Raw genomic sequence first — 19,918 nt, 5'->3', positions numbered from 1 at the left:
ACTGTCTCATTAATTAGGTGGACTTTGCTCCCTTACCAGAGTATACAGAGGACATTGATAAGTTAGTAGTGGAGAATGTTTCAATTCTTGATCTTCCTATCTCTAAAAGCTCCATCACTGTAAGTTCCTTTCAGATCCAGATCTTTTCCCATTTTTGCACCTGTAAATTGACCAGTGTGACATTTTAACCATTTAAATGCACAATCAGAATACACATCTACAGAATACACATTGTTTATTTGTGATTGACAAAAGTCACATTATTAAAAGTCACGGGTAGCAAATCATACTTGCATTGGAATTCAAAGTTTACTCTATAGCTTTTAGGGGGCACTTGGGACACACGGCCAAGTAATATACAAAGGAAAAGCGGCATGCATTAGCCACAGATACTGTTGTGGAAAAATTTAGAAATAAAAGGTCCCTCAGTCTGCAATTAAAAAAATCCTTCATTTAAACAGTAAAGAAAAAACAATCAAATCTGTCCTAAGGTGGAAAAACCTTTGTATCTCAAAGGCATCTATGTGGAATGGCTTCTTCAGTTATAAAAACATTAATAAAAATATATGCAAACCATGGCACTAGGGTACCCTTTAATTATGAGAAAAAGAAGTCACTTTCACACCATATTTCCTGCATAAGTCTAAAGTAATATACAAAAGATTTCAAGTAAAGGACTGTGGTCTGAAAGGAACATTTCCATTTCTTCATAAAGATGACGAGATGGCTATCTATTTTTCTTCTCTCCATCCAATGGTTGATCCATTTCAGAGTCATACAGGCATTTTTCCACACATTTCCTTGGGAACCAGCCTCTGACTCTCATTCCAGCTGGTGGTAAGAAAAGATAAATCAATTAGCTATAATATAGCAATTACCAGAGATCCTCCTCTGTATTCATTCTAATGAATAAACATCATGTAATCCTCAAAATGCAGGACTTGACATTACTCACTCTGATGACTGGCTTAGGATCAGTGTTTGGAAAAGTTTACTGGAGTTACATGCCAAAGCATGTCTAGCCCTAGGCAGTCTCAAACCTTCCAAGAAAGGCACATATCATCATAACTTATCCTCATCTTTCCTTGTTTCCAGTCTGATTCAGAGCAGCCAACATTTGGAACTTAGACATTTCTATTCTGAAGCTGCTTTTCCATTATAAAGCATTAATTCCTAACTGTTTGAGATAGAAGCTGCTAAAAAAAGGCACTGGAATTTAAGTACAGATGGAGTTACGTATAGCAAGATGACAGTCAGAACTACCTCACTCTAAAATCTGATACAACTTGTTAGAAATTAATTTTCTGTAGAATTAAGACTGTTTATAGTTATGATGGTTCATAAGACATGGACTTAGAATCAGTCTTGATTCAGGGACACTAACAAGCTCCAGATGTTGGAGCAGTCTATTTGCATTCGGTATATATATATTTTTAACTAAACTATTTATTTAGAAGGTTTACAAATCATTGCCCTCTAAATACCAGAAATAAAATGATAATCATGACAACAGTGAGGGTTTTTTTGTTCGGAGAAACATGCAGTGATATATTCATCAAATCTCTGTTTAATAGGGTTTTACCAAACTACAGAATGAGCCTCTTAATACCATCCAGGATATGTTTCTGTAGAATTTATTAAACTGAGTGAAACTACAGACTTTATTCCTTTATAAAACCTGGAGTACCTATCAGATGTTAATAGTCAAAAAAGTTGGATCGGTTTGCTGGGTGTTTTTTGCAGCTGAATGTACGTCAGTTCTATATTCTGAGGATTAATATTTACTATTTACCATATTTTCGTTAATGGAATTATCTAATTTATGGTTTTTATCCTTGCACAGTGCACCAACCTAGACTATACTGCTAAAACTATAACACCGATTTGCTTCTTGAAAAATAATTAAAAGTAATTGCTTTGTACCGTCAGCAGTTGAGTCAAGAACTTTGTCTCCATACATCCAGTGTCTGAAAAAGGTGCAAATATATTCATTAGACAGTAGGGCTAAGTCACACAAACTTCTCTCCATCAAGTTTAAATGTATAAAGCCACTAACTTTAAGCCTCTGGTGGCCAAAATCAGATCCCCCTTCCACAGTGCAATTCTTGGTTCTTCAGTGCATGGGGTTGTGAAGAATGTTTTAACACCTTTAGTCACAGGGCAGCAGGCACCACTGTAATCTTCTACTGCTCGGTACCGCACCTGCCAATTTAAAGAGATCACAGTTGTGTTGTAGTGCAGGAAGTCACTCCTTTGCTGTCAGTCTCACTTTTCCATTAGCCTTAATTTCATACTAAAATCAATTCAAGCATACTGAGAATCTGACGTGTAATGAGAACTACTGTCACAGCCGCTCTGAAGTCTATGTTAACCGTTTAAAAAAAGAAGATTGGAGTCATCCTTATCTTGTATTGTCATGGATGCATTTGTGTGCCTTGGGTATATAGTACTTGACTCTCCTGCTTATCGAATATAATCTAGAGAGTAAGAATTTAGTGTAAAATGAGATCAATATTTGAATTAAATAGGATTGCAGCTTTCTGTTTCTGTGAGAAATCAAAATTTGTATTTCCAGAGTGTTAAACTGGATGGGTGGTATTAAAGCTCCATTTTACCAAGAACTAGTATGCCAGTAATAACTTACATTTATTAACATGGGAAACGTGTTAGACTCCAAGCAATACAGAAATACTTACACTTCTTACTCGCTTGTCTGCTTTTTGTTTCAATTGCTCTATCTGCAAAAGATTATAAACAGGAGTTTAAGGCGGCATTTAGTATAAGAGCACTTACCAATTTTAAATACAAACTAAATAGTACCCTGAAATCTATTTCCTCCCATTTAAAGTCTATTTATGGACACTCTGCCTTAAAAGCTTTATCTGTGGGGTAAAGCTGGATTTAAGAGCTGAGACCTTCATGGACTTTCTTTTTCTCTATCACTATTGTGTCGAAGGGCCCGCTCCCATTCCCACTGAAATGAACAACAAAATCTCGTTGACTTCAGTGATGCCGGGTCACCAAATTGAACACCTCCTTTAGTTAGCACTATTGACATTTAGCCATCAAATAGTTAACCCATCCATTAGTTAACAGATTATAATAAATGTGCACAAGAACTAAAAAAGTCTGATCCCAAACCCATTTTCATTCACAATGCAGAAGATGACATTTACCGGTCCAAAAGGAAGCACACTTACTGAACAATCAAGAAGACTGGGCCTTGGCTTTAGTTTTAGCGTATACAAGGAACATAAGAATGGCCATACTGGGTCAGACCAAACATCCATCTAGCCCAGTATCCTGTCTTCCGACAATGGCCAATTGCCAGGTGTCCCGGAGGAATGGACAGAATAGGTAATCATCAAGTGATCCATCCCCTGTCGCTCATTCCCAGCTTCTGGCAAACAGAGGCTAGAGACGCCATCCCTGCCCATCCTGGCTAATAGCCATTGATGGACCTATCCTCCATGAATTTATCTAGTTCTTTTTTGAACCCTGTTATAGTCTTGGCCTTCACAACATCCTCTGGCAAAGAGTTCAACAGGTTGACTGTGCATTGTGTGAAGAAAGACTTCCTTTTGTTTTAAACCTGCTGCCTATTAATTTCATTAATTACCCCTAGTTCTTGTGATATAAGGAGTAAATAACACTTCCTTATTTACTTTCTCCACACCAGTCATGATTTTATAGACCTCAATCATATCCCACATAAGTAATCTTTCCCTGCCCCCCCCCCCCCCCCAAGCTGAAAAGTCCCAGTCTTACTAATCTCTCCTCATGCGGAAGCTGTTCCATACCCCTAATAATTTTTGTTGCCCTTTTCTGAACCTTTTCCAATTCCAATATATCTTTTTTGAGATGCGGCGACCACATCTGCATGTAGCATTCAAGATGTGAGCATACCATGGATTTATATAGAGGCCATATGATATTTTGTCTCATTATCTCTTTCTTAATGATTCCCAACATTCAGTTCACGTTTTTTGATTATGCGTATAATTGGGATTATGTTTTCCAATGTGCATTACTTTACATTTATCAACATTGAATTTCATCTGCCATTTTGTTGCCCAATCACCCAGTTTTGAGAGATCCTTTTGTAGGTCTTTGCAGTCTGCATGGAACTTAACTATCTTTAGTAGTTTTGTATCATTTGCAAATTTTGCGACTACACTGTTTACCCCTTTTCCCAGATTCTTCATGAATATGTTGAACAGGACTGGTCCCAGTACAGACCCCTGGGGGACAACACTATTTACCTCTCTCCATTCTGAAAACTGAGAATTTATTCCTACCCTTTGTTTTCTATCTTTTAACCAGTTACCAATCCATGAGAGGAACTTCCCTTTTATGCCATGACACCTTACTTTGCTTCAGAGCCTTTGGTAACGGACCTTGTTAAAGGCTTTCTGAAAATCTAAGTACACTATATCCACTGGATCCCCTCTGTCCACATGCTCGTTGACTCCCTCAAATTCTAGTAGATTCGTGAGGCACGATTTCCCTTTGCAAAAACCATGTTGAGTATTCCCCAACAAATGACGTTCATCTATGTGTTTGACCATTTTGTTTTTTACTATAGTTTCAACCAGTTTGCCCAGTACTGAAGTCAGGCTTACCGGCCTGTATTTGCTGGGATCAACTCTGGAACCCTTTTTAAAAATTGGCATCACATTAGCTATCCTCCAGTCATTTGGTACAGAAGCTCATTTAAATGATAGGTTACAGACTACAGTTAGTAGTTCTACAATTTCACATTTGAGTTCCTTCAGAACTCTTGGGTGAATACCATCTGGTCCTGGTGACTTATTACTGTTTAGTTTATCGATTTCTTCCAAAATGTCCTCTAATGACACCTCAATCTGAGACAGTTCCTCAGATTTGTAACCTGAAAAGAATGGCTCAGGTTTGAGAATCAGCCATGAAGACCGATGCAAAGAATTAGTTTAGTTTCTCTGCAATGGCCTTATCATCCTTGAGTACACCCTTTAGCATCTCGAACATCCACTGGTCCCACTGGTTGTTTAGCAGGCTTCCTGCTTCTGATGTACTTAAAAAAAAATTGCTATTACTTTTTGAGTCTTTGGCTAGATGTTCTTCAAATTCTTTTTTGGCCTTCCTAATTGTATTTTTACACTTCATTTGACAGAGTTTATGCTCCTTTCTATTGTCCTCACTTTTTAAAGGAGTTTCTATTCCATATAAGTTCTTATACCACACTCATCCCCACAGCATCTGAATATTTCCAGATTCTCACAATTAGATTACCAAAGGGATCCTTTGGATTGCATGCCTGCTTTATTTAATATACTCATTTTAAGCGCTCTTTCCCCTGTGACAAAGTTCCTCCTCTACCTTGGTGGGTCTTGCGCTTATTGGCGGATTTGCTCACCTTGGAGCTTCACGACAGCCCTCAGTTTGGCCGTTTTCGTGAACCCACAGTCCAGGTCAACTCCCCCTGTGTCTGATCAGGAGTTGGGAGGTTTGGGAGGAACCCGGGCCTGCCGTCTACTCCGGGTTCCAGCCCAGGGCCCTGTGGATTGCAGCTGTCTAGAGTGCCTCCTGGAACAGCTGTGTGACAGCTACAACTCCCTGGGCTACTTCCCCATGGCCTCCTCCCAACACCTTCTTTATCCTCACCATAGGACCTTCCTCCTGGTGTCTGATAATGCTTGTACTCAGTCCTCCAACAGTCTGCGTTCTCACTCTCAGCTCCTCGTGCCTCTTGCTCCCAGCTCCTCACACGCGCACCACAAACTGAAGTGAGCTCCTTTTTAAACCCAGGTGCCCTCATTAGCCTGCCTTAATTGATTCTAGCAGCTTCTTGATTGGCTGCAGGTGTTCTAATCAGCCTGTCTTAATGGTCTCCAGAAGGTTCCTGATTGTTCTGGAACCTTCCCTGTTACCTTACCCAGGGAAAAGGGACCTACTTAACCTGGGGCTAATATATCTGCCTTCTATTATTCTCCTGTAGCCATCTGGCCTGACCCTGTCACACCCCCCAGGCTTAAAAACTGATCCATAGTGGGACATACTAGTTTGCAATTATAAGTACCACTTGCTTTACCTACACCTCTTGTAAGTAAATACTGGAGAGGTTAGCTTTTATTGTCAGTGTAGAGGCAAAGAAAGTGTTTAGTATCAAATAATAAAACCAGAGTAGCTCCTCAGGTAATTGTCACTTTTGATGGCTGTCTTAGCAGACACCAAGAACTTGAACTTCTGCCTAGAAGTCCCTTCATAACAGGGTAGAGGCACTTTAAAGGAGAGGTGCACAGGAAGTTTACACTGCTGATATCCATGCTATAACTATTTTAATGGATTAATACCGTCAGCGCCTGTCAATCCATTAGCATTCACAAGGACAAAATTTACAATTTATTCCATTATGTTAAAATGAGATGTCGATATTAAAATGTTGCAAAACAATTACTACATGATAGTTTTAGTAGTAGCAAAAAGAATAATTTATAGCTGTAAAGATAAGCCCGCAGTGAAAGAGTGAATTACATCGTTAGCAGATACTGCTTTCTAGGGCTGAGCAATTTAAAATACAGGGTAATTTAAATTAGGATAATAAGATATAAATGAATAGATGCTTCCTTAATCAGATTATGAAATAAAATAAAAAACAACAAAAACACACTTTTGTTAAGTGAGGCTGAGTTAATCAAAAGTCTTATATAAAAGTGTGAAGTATGAAAATAAATGGTATATTATTCTGCACTGATAAATCTGTTATACTGTTTACAGCATATTTAAAGTTTGATCAAGGTATACAAGGCAAAAAGTTAAGGATTTATTTACCGAATACAGTAGTCATTTATAAGAAAAATAAAGGTCTTCTAAAACTTTTGATATATTTTTACACTAGACACCCTATTTCTATATCCATTCTCTCTGACCAAACAGTTCAATTGGAGACGCTGCAGAAATCTGAATAGGATGTACTGGAATTGTGAGGAAAAGTTACACACACAAGTTAGATGGGCAATGACGACTAAGCCAGCTGGAATGCTACATTTAACGTTTCTTGGAAGAAAACTGAGGGTAGGAAGAAAAAACTCATGCGCACCTTTTATTCATTTTTTCAGTAGGAACTCAATTTAAATGAAAAATAGAAACAGATTTAATCCATGCGAAATAAAGTCAAGTATAGCGACACTTAACAGCAAACATGAAGTCGTATGATGGGCATTTAAAGTTCTTAAACACAAAATTAACCATTTTGAATCTACTATATTACAGATGGGGGAGGATTTGACAGAGCTTATATTTCCACTGTATCTGTGATATAGTTAGCTTTGTGTGGGGTTATTTAAAAACAGATTCATAATGTGTGAAGTTAAGCAGACATCTGAGGGGGGGTGTGTGTGTACGTGGAAAATAGTGGCGAGATCTGAGAAGAATACTTACTGTCAAAGTATATTGATGACAGCTTTCTCTTACTGGCCATTCGAGGCCATCTCCCTCAGGAATCCCTGACCACGTAAACACTTGTTTGAAGTTCTTCCATTTACTTCCCATGTCATAAGGAAAAATAAAGATCTCTCCCGTTTTGTAATATTGGATTCTGTCTTTGGCCTGCACACAGAAAACACATACATGACATTAAAAAAAAAAAAAAAACCCCACCACACAACATGACTTAACAGCAAAAACTAAGTGTGCCAAGAGAAGGGTTGTACAGGCCCTACAGGGCCATAAGGCCAAAAATGTGAGAGAGACCGTGAAATCCTGCTAGAGTTTCCCTAGTTTGTGACATTTTATAGCCTCATATACAATAACTGTTGTATTTTGGAATGTGTTTTACTCTTTTATAGTATCCATACTGTCACCGGGTGCATGCATGCATATGGATGCGCGCGCACACACCCCTCCACACAGCATGGCAGTCGTGCAAGGAGGCTCTTGCCTCATTCCCTTCACAGATTCTCAGGAATAATCCACAGGGGCTTATGTCTGGTCACAAACCTGCTTTCTTTCCACAGTAAAGTCTCCTCCATCCCAGTCTCCCACTGAACATGAAAATGGCCATACTGGGTCAGACAAATAATCCATCTAGCCCAATATTCTGTCTTCTGACAGTGGCTAGAGCCTGATGCTTCAGAGGGAATGAACAGAACAGGGCATATATTGAGTGTTCCATCGGGTTGTCCAGTCCCAGCTCCTGGCAGTAGGGCACATTCCCACCTCCTGCCTGAGTCTGGCTCCAAGCCTCTCCATTAGGCACAGTTATTAGCCTGCTCCCAGGCTCTGCTCAGTCCCTCTGCATGCAGTCAGTGGGGTGCACAGGCCCCCTTCTTGGGCCTGTGTTCGTTGGACTCTCAGGCCAGTCCTCCAACAGGTTCCCCAGCTGCTTCCCTGCTGAGCCCTTTTCAGCAGCAGCTCTCCTCTCTTTTCCCCTGGTTGCAACCACTTCCCTTTTTGTAAGGCCCAGGCACCTTCCCTTAAGTTTAACTGGACAGCAGGTAATCAGTCAACGGTGCACGGGACCCTACACCCTCTCTTAAAGGGGCCAGTTACCCTATGACACCTAGCAATAGCGTCAGTTAGATACATCACTGATAAGCAAATATTTGGACCATAGTGTGAGCTAGTTTTAAAAAGGCTGATGTCTGGCTAATTTTCAAAACTTGGTGCAATGTGTTGCATAACTTAGAATTCATGGACTTTTCAGATTATATCATAACTTTCATGATGTGTGCGCAGTTTGGTATTATTTGAAATAATGTCCACACCTCTCAAATGATTTCACATACATGTACATTCTAAATTTTCTCTTTTATTATCTAACGACTTTTAATTCTTTAAGTAATAGTGACATCTAGTGGTAGTCACAGAAGGATAAAATATATTTAATACTGCACAGTTTGAAATTTAAACACATTTCTGTGGGTGCATAGTTTTCAACAGGAACATATTACTACTTTATGAAAACTGTACAATCTGTACTTGCAGAGAGTCTTACCACTATGACTCTGTGTTTGCACACAGAAGCACACAGGCGGTTCTCTACTTCATTTTAATATGAAGCTGCCACACTTGGAGCCTCATTTTTTATTTGTACCGTGGTTGCGCTCCAAGACTCAAATTAGGATTAAGGCCCAATTGTGCTAGCTTCTGTGCAAACATGTAGGGCCTTATTGTGCTAGGTACTGTGGTAACACATAGTCTCTGTCCTAAGGGGCTTACAGTCCCATTTAAGACAAGAAATAACAAGTGAATGTGACAAACAAGAGGAGGTGGAAAGACGATGATAATAGGTCAGTTAGGTGCACAGTTTGGTGGTTCCAAGTACTTATGTTGTTTTTTAAAAAAAGCATCACCATCACTGACATCCTCAAATTTTAGCTGTTGTTAGTTGGCTGATTTCTTGTTAAGTGTTATAGAAAAAGTGGGTCTCATGGAGGGATTTAAAGGCGGTGAAGGTAATGGCCTTATGGATTAGTTTAGGGAGGGCTTTCCATACTGAATGAAGTAGTCATAAAAGAAAGCACAAAAATACTTGTTTTAACTTATCTCCTAGATGAGGTCAAAAGTGGCCCCGATGCCAGAATGGGTGAGGGCGTGTGACAACAAAGTGGCATGCCTGGATAAAGAGATAATTGAGGAAGGTCATCTTTAGTTCCAGATACAGAGCCACACGCTTCAGGTAGTGCAACTGTCCAAAGGGAAATAATTTATTTTCCAGGTTCATCTCCTACGCCCCAAATAAAAGGGGCATAGGAGGGTCTGTCTTCTATTTAGGTATGTTTCAGTGACTCTTGGGTCCAACTGTGTTTTGTAGGCAAGCTTAAATCTGCGGTGACCTGAAACAATGTTTTACAGTGCAACAATACCTTGGTTTAAAGTCAGAGGCGCAAAATAATAAAAAAGAGATGAATATACTGTGCAGTAGTGTCATGATAGAATATACTGCAGGGTGTACGAGAATTAAAGCCTACCTTATCTTCAATCCATGATTCGATTGAAGTTTTATTCCTCAGAATGACTTTCATCTAAAAAAAGTAAAAGAATTAAAGGAAGTTGGCATGGACTACATCTAGGAAGTACATCAACCGGGCAAACAGTACTTCATTTAACTAACAGTCATTCCAACACCATCAGAAAATGTTTAGGTTAAAAGTTCATGGCAATTTATAAAATATTACAAATATCAACACTCAGCATGAATAAAATATTTTCTAATCCCATCCTTATAGGGTGGATGTGTGATTGTAGCATGGTAGTGAAGATGTGGTGGCATGGGCTAGCTGCCCGAGTATATGCCCAATGGGAACCCTGGTACGTACTTGGGTTTCTAGCGCACATTGAAGCTTATGCCATCACATCTTCACTACCCTAGTAATCCATGTTATTCTAAAATTAGCTTGCATATGCCGACCCCAGCTCCAATCATACCTTCACTTGCAATGTAGACATACTCTTAAAAAGGTATATTGTGCATAATAGGGGAGGCCTAAAATGTAATACTTTGTACTTGTACCACTCCTATCAGAGGATCTCAAAGCACTTGAAAAACAAAAAATTAATCACCACAATACCCATTATTATCTTTATTTCAAGGATGGGGACACTGAGACAGAGAGAGGTTAACTGATTTACTTTTTTGGGAACAGAACCCAGGAATTCTGACTCCCAAATCCTCTCTACCCATTAGATTACACTCCCTAAATTCTTCAGTGAAAGAAAGAAAATGATAGAAGGAATGAGGGAGAAAATGAAGGAAATGAAACAGCGCAAAAAGAAAAATTAAAAGAAGAGTTGCACACAAAGTTGGAAACATAGTTTTAATTTTAATGCTAAATTCTGTTCCTCCCCTTCCATTAGGAACCATTAAAAAAGGGATAGATAATAATACACTAAATATCATAACGCCAGTATATAAAGTCATGGTACACCCACACCTTGAATACTGTATGCAGGTCTGGCTGCCCCATCTCAAAAACTATATATAAGAAATGGAAAAGCTACAGGGAAGGGTAACAAAATCCTCTCTCCAGATGAGATTAAAGAGACTGGGACTATTCATTTTAGAAAAGAGAAGAGTAAGGGGGGATATGATAGAGCTCTATAAAATCATGAATGGTGTGGAGAAAGCAAATAAGGAAGTGTTATTAACCCCATCACATAACACAAGAATCAGGAGTCATCAAATGAAATTAATAGGCAGCAGGTTAAAAGAAACAAAGGCAGTACTACTTCACAGAACGCACAGTCAATCTGTGGAACTCATTGCTAGGGGATGTTGTGAAGGCCAAAGCTATAACTGGTTCAAAAATGAATTAAATAATGGAGGATAATATAATGGAGGATAGGTCCATCAATCGCTATTAGCCAAGATGGTCAGGGTTGCAACCCCATGCTCTGGATGTCCTTAAGCCTCTGACTGCCAGATGCTGGGCCTGGATGACAGGGGATGGATCACTTGATAATTGCCCTGTTTTGTTCACTTCCTTTGAAGCATGTTGCATTGGCCACTGCCAGAAGACAAGATACTGGGCTAGATGGACCATTAGTCTGACCGAGTATGATAATTCTTATGTTCATCAATTGCCACCCCAGTAAATCTTACAGCCTTTAGCTGTTTGTAACAAAAGCTGTTAAACTCACCTGGATAATAAACAACATACCAACTGCTATGGTTGTTCCTAATGCCAGTCCCAACGCGAATAAAGATGCAGCAAATGCAGACAATCCAAAAGGAATAATAGGAAGTGGGTCTCTTTTGGCTGCACTCATATCAATCTTTACAGAATTCCACCCAAAAGATATCTATTAATGGAAAATATGATTAAATTGCTGTTATTTTCCAATGCCTGAAACAAAACAAGTTACCAATAAGAAACCTGACTTCAAGCCTCCGCTAAGGTTTTTAATGCAGTAACAGTGATTCCTAAAAGACACATGTGTAGAGTTTCTCAAGTTTTTTCACACGTTTGTTCTTTGCCAGAAGTAGGTCTTTGTTAGATTAAAAGCTTATACTCTAAAGAACTACATACACTCACTATCCTGTGGACTCCATAGCAAGCTGGTCCTAAATTCTACAACAAATTCTCCAAATTCTGTGGCATACTAGTAGAAATTCTTTGATAACTTCAGATAAGTATTATGGTGTCTACACATTTTCTGTTTACAATATGGCACAGGTTTGCACCTATAGGTTTAAAAAAAACAACCTAAAATGATGAAGGGGGCAGGTCACACATCTACATGCTATTGCTTCAAGTTGTCTGCAAACTCAGCAGAGGTCCTTTTGCCAGTTACACTCAACTGGTATTTTCAAGCTTTTCTTCACAACCACGCAAGCTAGAAACAACTGTGTTTTAAAATGAAAGCTTAGAACTGGAAACATAATTCTGTGAAAAGGGAAGAATTCCATGGCAAATACTGCTTTTTTATTTGAACTTCTCTTGATTTAAATTAAATTGCTTTAGGTTATTTTCAGTCTTAGACTGTTCCTGAGATAATCAATCTAGTCTGTTCTTGAACACAAGGGAAAAATCTCCTGACTTCTGGCAACAGGTAGAAAAAAAGCAAAAGATGACTGACCTGGTCACCCTCCAAAGCATAAAGCAAAAAATGACCTGACTCCCAAAAGTGCTACCCAGAAGCTGTATCCAGTCAATAAAGAAACAAAGTGGGAGGAAAACACAGTGACTGTGAGGAATGACAGAAAAAAGGACAGATTACAGAGGGTTGGGGCACCTTTACTTCCACTGTTTACTTTAAACAATGCTTTGAACATTCAAATGTATTTTCTTACCCTGTTATAAAGCTGAGTGTACATGGTCATAACAAAAATGAAAGAAGCATGGATACATCCAAGTGGAGCTAAAAGGAGAAACAGAGTGAAGGATGCGTGATTCTGATACCCACAACAATTATTGATCCACGGACAATGATGGTCCATTTTCATCACACACCTAAGAATAAAAAAAATTTACTGTTATCATTCAAGAACTCTAATGATATTTCACTGGACTGTATATCAGAAGTACTTAAATAAAAAGCAAATTAAATTTCTGGCAATTCTCCCTCCATACATTAAAGCCTACTTGAGTTTCCTCTAAAACAGCCTAGAATCATAGAAATTAGAGAAGGTGAAGATTTAGTTGATCATCCAACCCTCTGGTTTTCAATTTTTTAAAAGACAATCCATGAAACAATCTCCATCTTTCCCCCTGAGTCCTGACTCCCTGCTTTCCATGTGACAGCTCCAATTTTTGATTATGTGAAAAAGGTATTATTAGGAGAGTAAAAATGAAAATAAACCAATTTTAAAGCAATGGGTGTCGCTGTTCAATTGGATGCATTACTCTGTATCTTTAATTCCCCTCCCTAGGTGTGTACTAGATCTGTATGTTGCCTGCAGTGCCCACATTTCTAATCTGTCCAGGTCACTGCAGTTTGTTCCATCCTCATATGTACTGGCTGCTTCTCTAATTTTGATCATATTTGAATTTACACCAAACACCTGGATATGACAGTAAACAGCTAAAGGATGCATAGGTTCCCCCCCCACACACACAATTTCTTTTTTGTTTTCATTTAAAGGTACAACTTTAATTATTAAATGATAACTAGTTTCACAATAATCAGTTTCTAACAGAGCACCTTTATGGCTTAGAACTCTTAAAAAAAAAACAAAAAGGATTTTTCAACTCCTCTGCAGATGTAGAAGCGTCTATAGGAGCCACACAGGACATCCCCAGGACACACAGGACATCCCCAGGCACTGCCCTTCCCAGTTCCTCTTTCTCTCTGTGCACGATCCCACTTGCTGTTTTTTTGCTTTCAGCTCTGCTGCTGGTAAATACCACGTTGCAGAGCCAATAGAGCCACCATCAACAAAATAGTGGACTATACAAATACCCAAAGTAAACAATCTGAAAAACCAGAGGGGAAAAACATTTTTCTTTAATCTCTTTCAGCTAGATTGTAAGCTTAATTGTAAGAACAGTAGGATATAAAATTTGCATATGGAAGTGTCATTTTCAAAATTACAGTGTCCCTTTAAGTTTAGTTTAAAAGCTTCTGGAAAACCCATACACACAAATTGCACCGATTTAAGTTAAATTAGTTTAAAACGCTCTTTAGTTAAATGAATATAAATCCTTGTGGGCATTCATATATCAGTTTAAAATGGGTTATATTGGTTTAGCTTGTGCCTACAGATACAAATTAAACTGCTATAAGAATGTCCATACATAAAGTTGCATCAGTTTAATGAAATACAATTATAAGTAAAAAGAACAGGAGTACTTGTGGCACCTTAGAGACTAACAAATTTATTTGAGCATAAGCTTTTGTGAGCTACAGCTCACTTCATTGGATGCAATGCTTTAACTCACTCAATGCTGTAGCTCACGAAAACTTATGTTCAAATAAATTTGATAGTCTCTAAGGTGACACAAGCACTCCTTTTCTTTTTGCAAATACAGACTAACACGGCTGCTACTCTGAAACCTGTCATTATGCAAGACAATTATAAGTGTGATTTTTATATGTATCATTGAAACTTTGTGTGTAAACCAGGTTTCAGAGTGATGGACTGGGCTCTAACAGACCAATATACTTCAGCAGTGCAAAAAACAGGTTCTGATAATTAGTTTGAAAACCATGGTCAATTCTCTGCAGCTAGTCCCCTTACCTTAGAAAGGTTTAGAGTTTACTCACAAGCTATGCAAAAGTTAAGTATGCTCTACTGATTGTCTAAATTCTTCAAATATGTTCTTTTGTGAAAGCTCAACTGTTAAGCTTTAGATAAGCTATTACCAGCAGGAGAGTGGGGTGGGAGGAGGTATTGTTTCATGGTCTCTGTGTGTATATAATGTCTTCTGCAGTTTCCACGGTATGCATCCGATGAAGTGAGCTGTAGCTCACGAAAGCTCATGCTTAAATAAATTGGTTAGTCTCTAAGGTGCCACAAGTACTCCTTTTCTTTTTGCGAATACAGACTAACACGGCTGTTACTCTGATAACTGTTAACAGAACTTCATAGTTCAAGCGAATATTACTAAACTTCTGCCATCTCTTTCACAATCAATCGTTCTTGGAAAAAATAGTAACTTGTAGACAGGAGTCTAATTTTAAGTTTTTTAAAAGAGGAATCATATACTAATGTACATACAATTATGTCCCTCAGTTTCAGACTCCTTACTTCCTGTAAAGCACACAATGATGGAGCTCAACACAGCCTTGATAAAATGGACTCAATTTAACGCAGCAAACGTTAATAGAAATAAATCTATGGGTATGCTGTAACTTCCTTCTTTTATGTTCTCAAATGGCTTTCAGATCAGGCACTGCTGAGCTAAACAAGTGAACTGTAAATACATACTGCACTGCAGATGGCTACAAGTATTTGTGCATCTTTCAAGCCACATTCCCATCCAGTGCAGCTATTTGTGCTCTGACAAAACTATTTAAATTTGAAACAAAGCAACTGAAAGATTTATGAAGTGGCAGTTCACTGTGACTCAGAAAGTTTATACAATGGGTTTATTATGCTGAACCAGCAGGTTTTTGGGTATGCTTACAAAAAAAATTAGCTCTTGTTTCCTGACAAAGATTTCACAAACTTCCAGCCCAAGACTCCCATTAAAGTCAACAGTTTATCCAGGTATAAAGATGGAAGAATTGGGCCCTCACTCAAATCAGCATTCCTGAAGTAAATGAAAAGTAGATGTTTGGGGTTTGTTTGAGGGTTGGGGGGAGAGGCTCACCAGGAGATGAAAGTTTCCTAGATGCTTTTGCCCACCCACCCCACTATCCAAATACTTTCCAATTTAAAAAATTCTTAATGGGAACTAATATTCAAATTAAAAAAAATAAGCATATCTAAAGATGGCTGTTTTAACCATATATGCTCTCTATTGTCAGAACAGTAAGAGAAATTCATTTCCATTTTCAAATAGTGTATTTTGACATTGGAAACCAGCACACTGTTCTAAAAATGCACTACACACAGTGCAATACTCCAAACAGTAAACATGAATAACTCATCATTAAAATAATAAATTGCTTTAAGCCAAGAACAAAAAGGAACACAAGGAAGACTGTACCTGTTACATTTTCGGCAGTGGTGCGAACGTGGTGCCTTGTAAGACTGGCACACTTTACAGTACTGGACATACATGCAGTCCTGAGGTTTTTCCTTTAAGCATAAGAAGAGGCATATCAGAAACAAATATGTAATTCCACTAGTAGAATATGCCTTAGCACTTTCATACTGACTATGATGCGTCTGCGCTTTGCTTTGTCTGGGTGTGGTTGGTCTCCACCCTTTTTAAATGGTAGGTAGAAGGGTGTATGAGAGAAAGCAACAAAACTTTTGGCTACCATTCCAATTAACTCTTTGTTAATTGTAATGCTTTACAAAAGAAATAAGTTTCCGCCTGAAAAATGTAGGCCCTCACCCTGCAAATTACTCTGCACAAACAGGCTTCTGCGTAGGTCAACCTGTGTGCAACAACTGGCAGCGTTGAATCCTTAGAAATTTGCTTCTATTTATATCTCTGTTTTTCTCCCTTCTCTCAGCTCTGGACCAATCCGGACCCGGAAGGAGGTTAAAGCAGCCCTAGGGCTGCTCTAATTTATGCCAACTGGTAATGGCCTGTAATGGTATTTTATGATACCAGTGATCAAGAGTACAAGGAGTTCCAGCCAACCTCCCTGTCAACCCAAAATGCTCTCTAGAGAAAGAGGAGGGGCCAGAAGGGGGATGGCATAAAGCCTGTGATTTCCCTATATAAAGTAGAATGCCCAGCTACCCTGTTAGGGCAGTTTTAGGATCCCCCTCCCTCACCTTTCTATTGAAAAGCACTGTAAAGTCAGAACCATGACCACCCCACGGGCACACTGGTGAATAAGATTCTGGCCCACTGCCTTCAAACGTTGTATCAAGGGTTGCCAAATTTGTAATATTTAAAAACTGAACGCTAGCCTTTCCCTGAGGCCCCGCCTTGCCTCTTCCCCCCGAGGCCCTACCCTCATTTGCTCCCCATTCCCCTCATCGCTCGCTGCTCTTCCCTTCTCTCCCACACCTATGTCCTGGTTGGGAGGAACTCACCTGCAAAGCGGAGGCTGGGAGCTGCAGCCACCCGACACAGGTACGAGGCAGCCCTGGCTAAGTAGGGGCTGGCGTGGGTGCTGACTTGGCACCTCCCCACCTGCAGTAACCGGATTTCAAGTGTCAGGTCCCCTTTTCGACTGGACTTCCCTGTTGAAAACAGGCCCCTGGCCAGCCTAGTTGTACCTCTGCCCTTCGATTGTGTGTGAATACTTTTTCAATTAGCTTGAGGAGATTGTCAACTAAGAACAAAAGAAATGCAACCTCCTACCTTAGCTTATAGAAGTGTGTTGAACATATGGCCATGGAGCTGGATCCAGCCCACCTAATGTATTTATATGGCCCACATAACATATTCACATTCACCGGAATCTAACTTCTTCTTTTTTTAAAATTAAAGCTAATTTTTCTAATCTTCATGACTGCAGATAATCTTCCAAACGTAAATCAAGTGTAATAGATACAGTGACGTCTGCATGAGTGTGCAAACAGCCTGAAACTATGATTCAGAGAACACCACTGTTCCCTATTAATCTGATTGAAGTATCAACAATAAAGCCAACAACAACACTGCAGAGTCAACATGAATTATTTAACCACTCATCATTTTAGTAGATGGAATGGGGATAAAAGGTGGGACTGAAGCACATTGGATTGGAAACTGGGAGTTGCCGGAGCCAAGGAAATTCGGACACAAGAACAGAGAAGAGGGTAGAAACTGGAAAGCTGATGGTGAAGGAAGAGAAACAAAAGGCAGAGCTAGTGGATGCCCAAAGGACAGATTTTCTCACTGAGCAATATGACAAGAAAGCACTTACCAAAAAGACAAGAAATAATAATCAAATGTTTAATTACTACATAAAATCATATTCTCTTCCTTGATCTCTGTGGAAACCTCCTACTGACATCAGAGAATTTTCTATAACATATTTTGGATACTATACGATCCTGAATTTATACACCAACGCATTTATTGTATTGAAATGGAATCCAGCCCTCTCCTTCCAATGAGTTTGACACTCCTGGCTTACAACATGCTACTTTCACAGAATTTCTTAATCTGTGCTGTCAAGGCAAGCGAGGTTTGAGTTTAATTTCTGTATTGCCAGACTCCTAGCAAAGATTAATATTAAGATTTCATCATGAAAATTAACTATTAGTGAAAGTTTATTTTGTTTCCTTACCGGTTTCCATCCTAAAGGAACATATCCAGGGCCAATAAACATGGCATTGAAGTAATTGTAAAGAATCATGACAGTCCAGTTTATGAGCATGATGAAATTCACACTTCCTCCTGTTGTGTCCAAAGGCCAATACCACATAACAGCATCTATCATAGCCATAGTAGAACATATTGCTATCACACCAAGGGCTATGATGGGGCCCCAATGACAGAGTCTCTTCAGTTCCTGGAGATTCTCAAACCTGATTACTGAACACAGTGCACCCATTTTGAAGAAGAGTATTTTCCTATTTCAAATAATATTCAACGTTCCTATTTTTAACTACAGTTTTCCATTTGTCATAAGTTTTCATAACTCCAATAATGGTCATGCCTCCAAATACCAGATAGTTAGCTGTGATCTAGACATTTCTAATGTTTGGAAGAGTCATCAGTTGTAAGAGCTCTTCACATCCATCTCAAGAGGACAGTTTGGTTCTCTACGTGACCTAGAAACACAGAAATAGAATTTCAAAATAAATGAAAACAAAATGTGTTTTGTAAGTCAAGTGCAATGAAAGAATTCAATGCACAGCCCAGGGAGTTGTGTTGTCACTTAAACCAAGCTCCTATGAAATGATTACTTTCACATTGCTTTGACTTTATTGTGATATTAATGAGAGGGTACCTAGATCCTTGAATAGGTGTCTTTTATACTTTTAAAATCTAAATAAAATGCAATAATATCCGTTAAAATCATGAAACACCACATCAGTTATTTGGGATAACTGGAAGTTCTCACAAGAGAACGACATCACAGGATTAACAGCTCAGTGCACATACAGCAGGAGACCAGCAGCCACCGACAGCATTTCTCCTGAAGGGAAGCGGTCTCTGAAGAGCCAGAGAGGCAGTAACGGCGACAATAAGCAGCAGCATTCAGCAGGCCTTCAGCAGAGCCTGTCCTGCTCCCAGACCAGAGAGCTGGATTACCTTCTCCAGATGCTACGGTCAGACTATTGGGAGAAGACATCTGAGCACCCAACTCTGGCTCCCACATCCAATGGGGGCCCCAACCGCAGGGCCGGCCTGCCTGCCTGCCCGCCCCTGGGTTCCCCTCACACCCGCGAGCCCAGCGTTTCCCGCGAACCGCTATGAGCCCAGCCCAGCGCAGGGAGCCCACTGGGGCCTCCCCGCGCTCATTCCTGGACTCCCCCTATTGCCACCCCTCCCCCTCCAGCGCTGGATACCCCTTTGGCCTCCCCTCCCCCGCAGCAGGCTCCCCACCCCGAGCAGCCTTCCCCTCCCCCCGCAAGCCCCGGATCCCCTAGTCGCCTCTTTCCCCAGCCGCCTCCCGCTGCTCACCTCAGCCCCTCCGAAAGCTCTGGCCAAGCCATGCCCCGCTGAGCGCTTCCAAACACTTCCGGGGGCGCTCTCACTCGACCCGGAAGTAAGACTCTTCCTTTCCGCCCTCACTTCTTTTTTTTTCCGGCCCTGGCGGTTGCGCTCAGAAGTGGGTCCCCTGGGAAACTCTCCTGCCCATGTTGATTCCGGACGCAGTTCGTGGCCCCTGAGGGGAAGACTGTTCCCCGGGCCTGGGTCGGGGACGCGGCGGGCAAGCGGGAGGGGGATGGGCAGCTCCAGGGGAAGGCGGCATCGGGGCGGGGTCAGGGTCA

The 19,918-nt window shown here is 40.1% G+C and overlaps 1 protein-coding gene across 2 annotated transcripts; it reads right to left on the bottom strand.

The window, feature by feature from the left end:
• Positions 1–218: 218 nt before the first annotated feature.
• ZDHHC6 (zDHHC palmitoyltransferase 6) lies at positions 219–19,688 on the bottom strand. 2 transcript variants are annotated; one of them, XM_073354367.1, is made up of 11 exons: positions 19,608–19,688; positions 18,265–18,751; positions 16,074–16,165; positions 12,773–12,932; positions 11,620–11,781; positions 9,951–10,004; positions 7,420–7,587; positions 2,697–2,738; positions 2,057–2,202; positions 1,924–1,967; positions 219–831 (listed from the first exon to the last, which is right to left on the bottom strand). In XM_073354367.1, exons 2-11 carry the CDS (start codon positions 18,529–18,531, stop codon positions 728–730), a joined length of 1,239 nt encoding a protein of 412 aa, XP_073210468.1. In that variant the 5' UTR covers positions 18,532–18,751; positions 19,608–19,688; the 3' UTR covers positions 219–727. The 2 variants fall into 2 exon arrangements, with proteins under 2 accessions (XP_073210468.1, XP_073210470.1); XM_073354369.1 differs by lacking the exon at positions 1,924–1,967.
• Between the last annotated feature and the right edge of the window lie 230 nt (positions 19,689–19,918).

This window comes from Lepidochelys kempii, chromosome 7 (assembly GCF_965140285.1).
Source record: "Lepidochelys kempii isolate rLepKem1 chromosome 7, rLepKem1.hap1, whole genome shotgun sequence".
Lineage (NCBI taxonomy): Eukaryota > Metazoa > Chordata > Testudines > Cheloniidae > Lepidochelys > Lepidochelys kempii.
Note: the sequence above shows the minus strand (reverse complement) of the source record. Positions and strands in the feature narration are given on the sequence as shown.

What these genes read in the sequence shown, in the direction of transcription:
- ZDHHC6 (XM_073354367.1), bottom strand. Translation starts at nt 18,531, where the DNA reads ATGGGTGCACTGTGTTCAGTAATCAGGTTTGAGAATCTCCAGGAACTG. An exon ending in GTCATCAATATACTTTGACA is followed by an intron (nt 2,739 to 7,419) that starts GTAAGTATTCTT and finishes AATCTTTTGCAG; the next exon opens with ATAGAGCAATTGAAACAAAA. An exon ending in TTGGCCACCAGAGGCTTAAA is followed by an intron (nt 1,968 to 2,056) that starts GTTAGTGGCTTT and finishes CACCTTTTTCAG; the next exon opens with ACACTGGATGTATGGAGACA.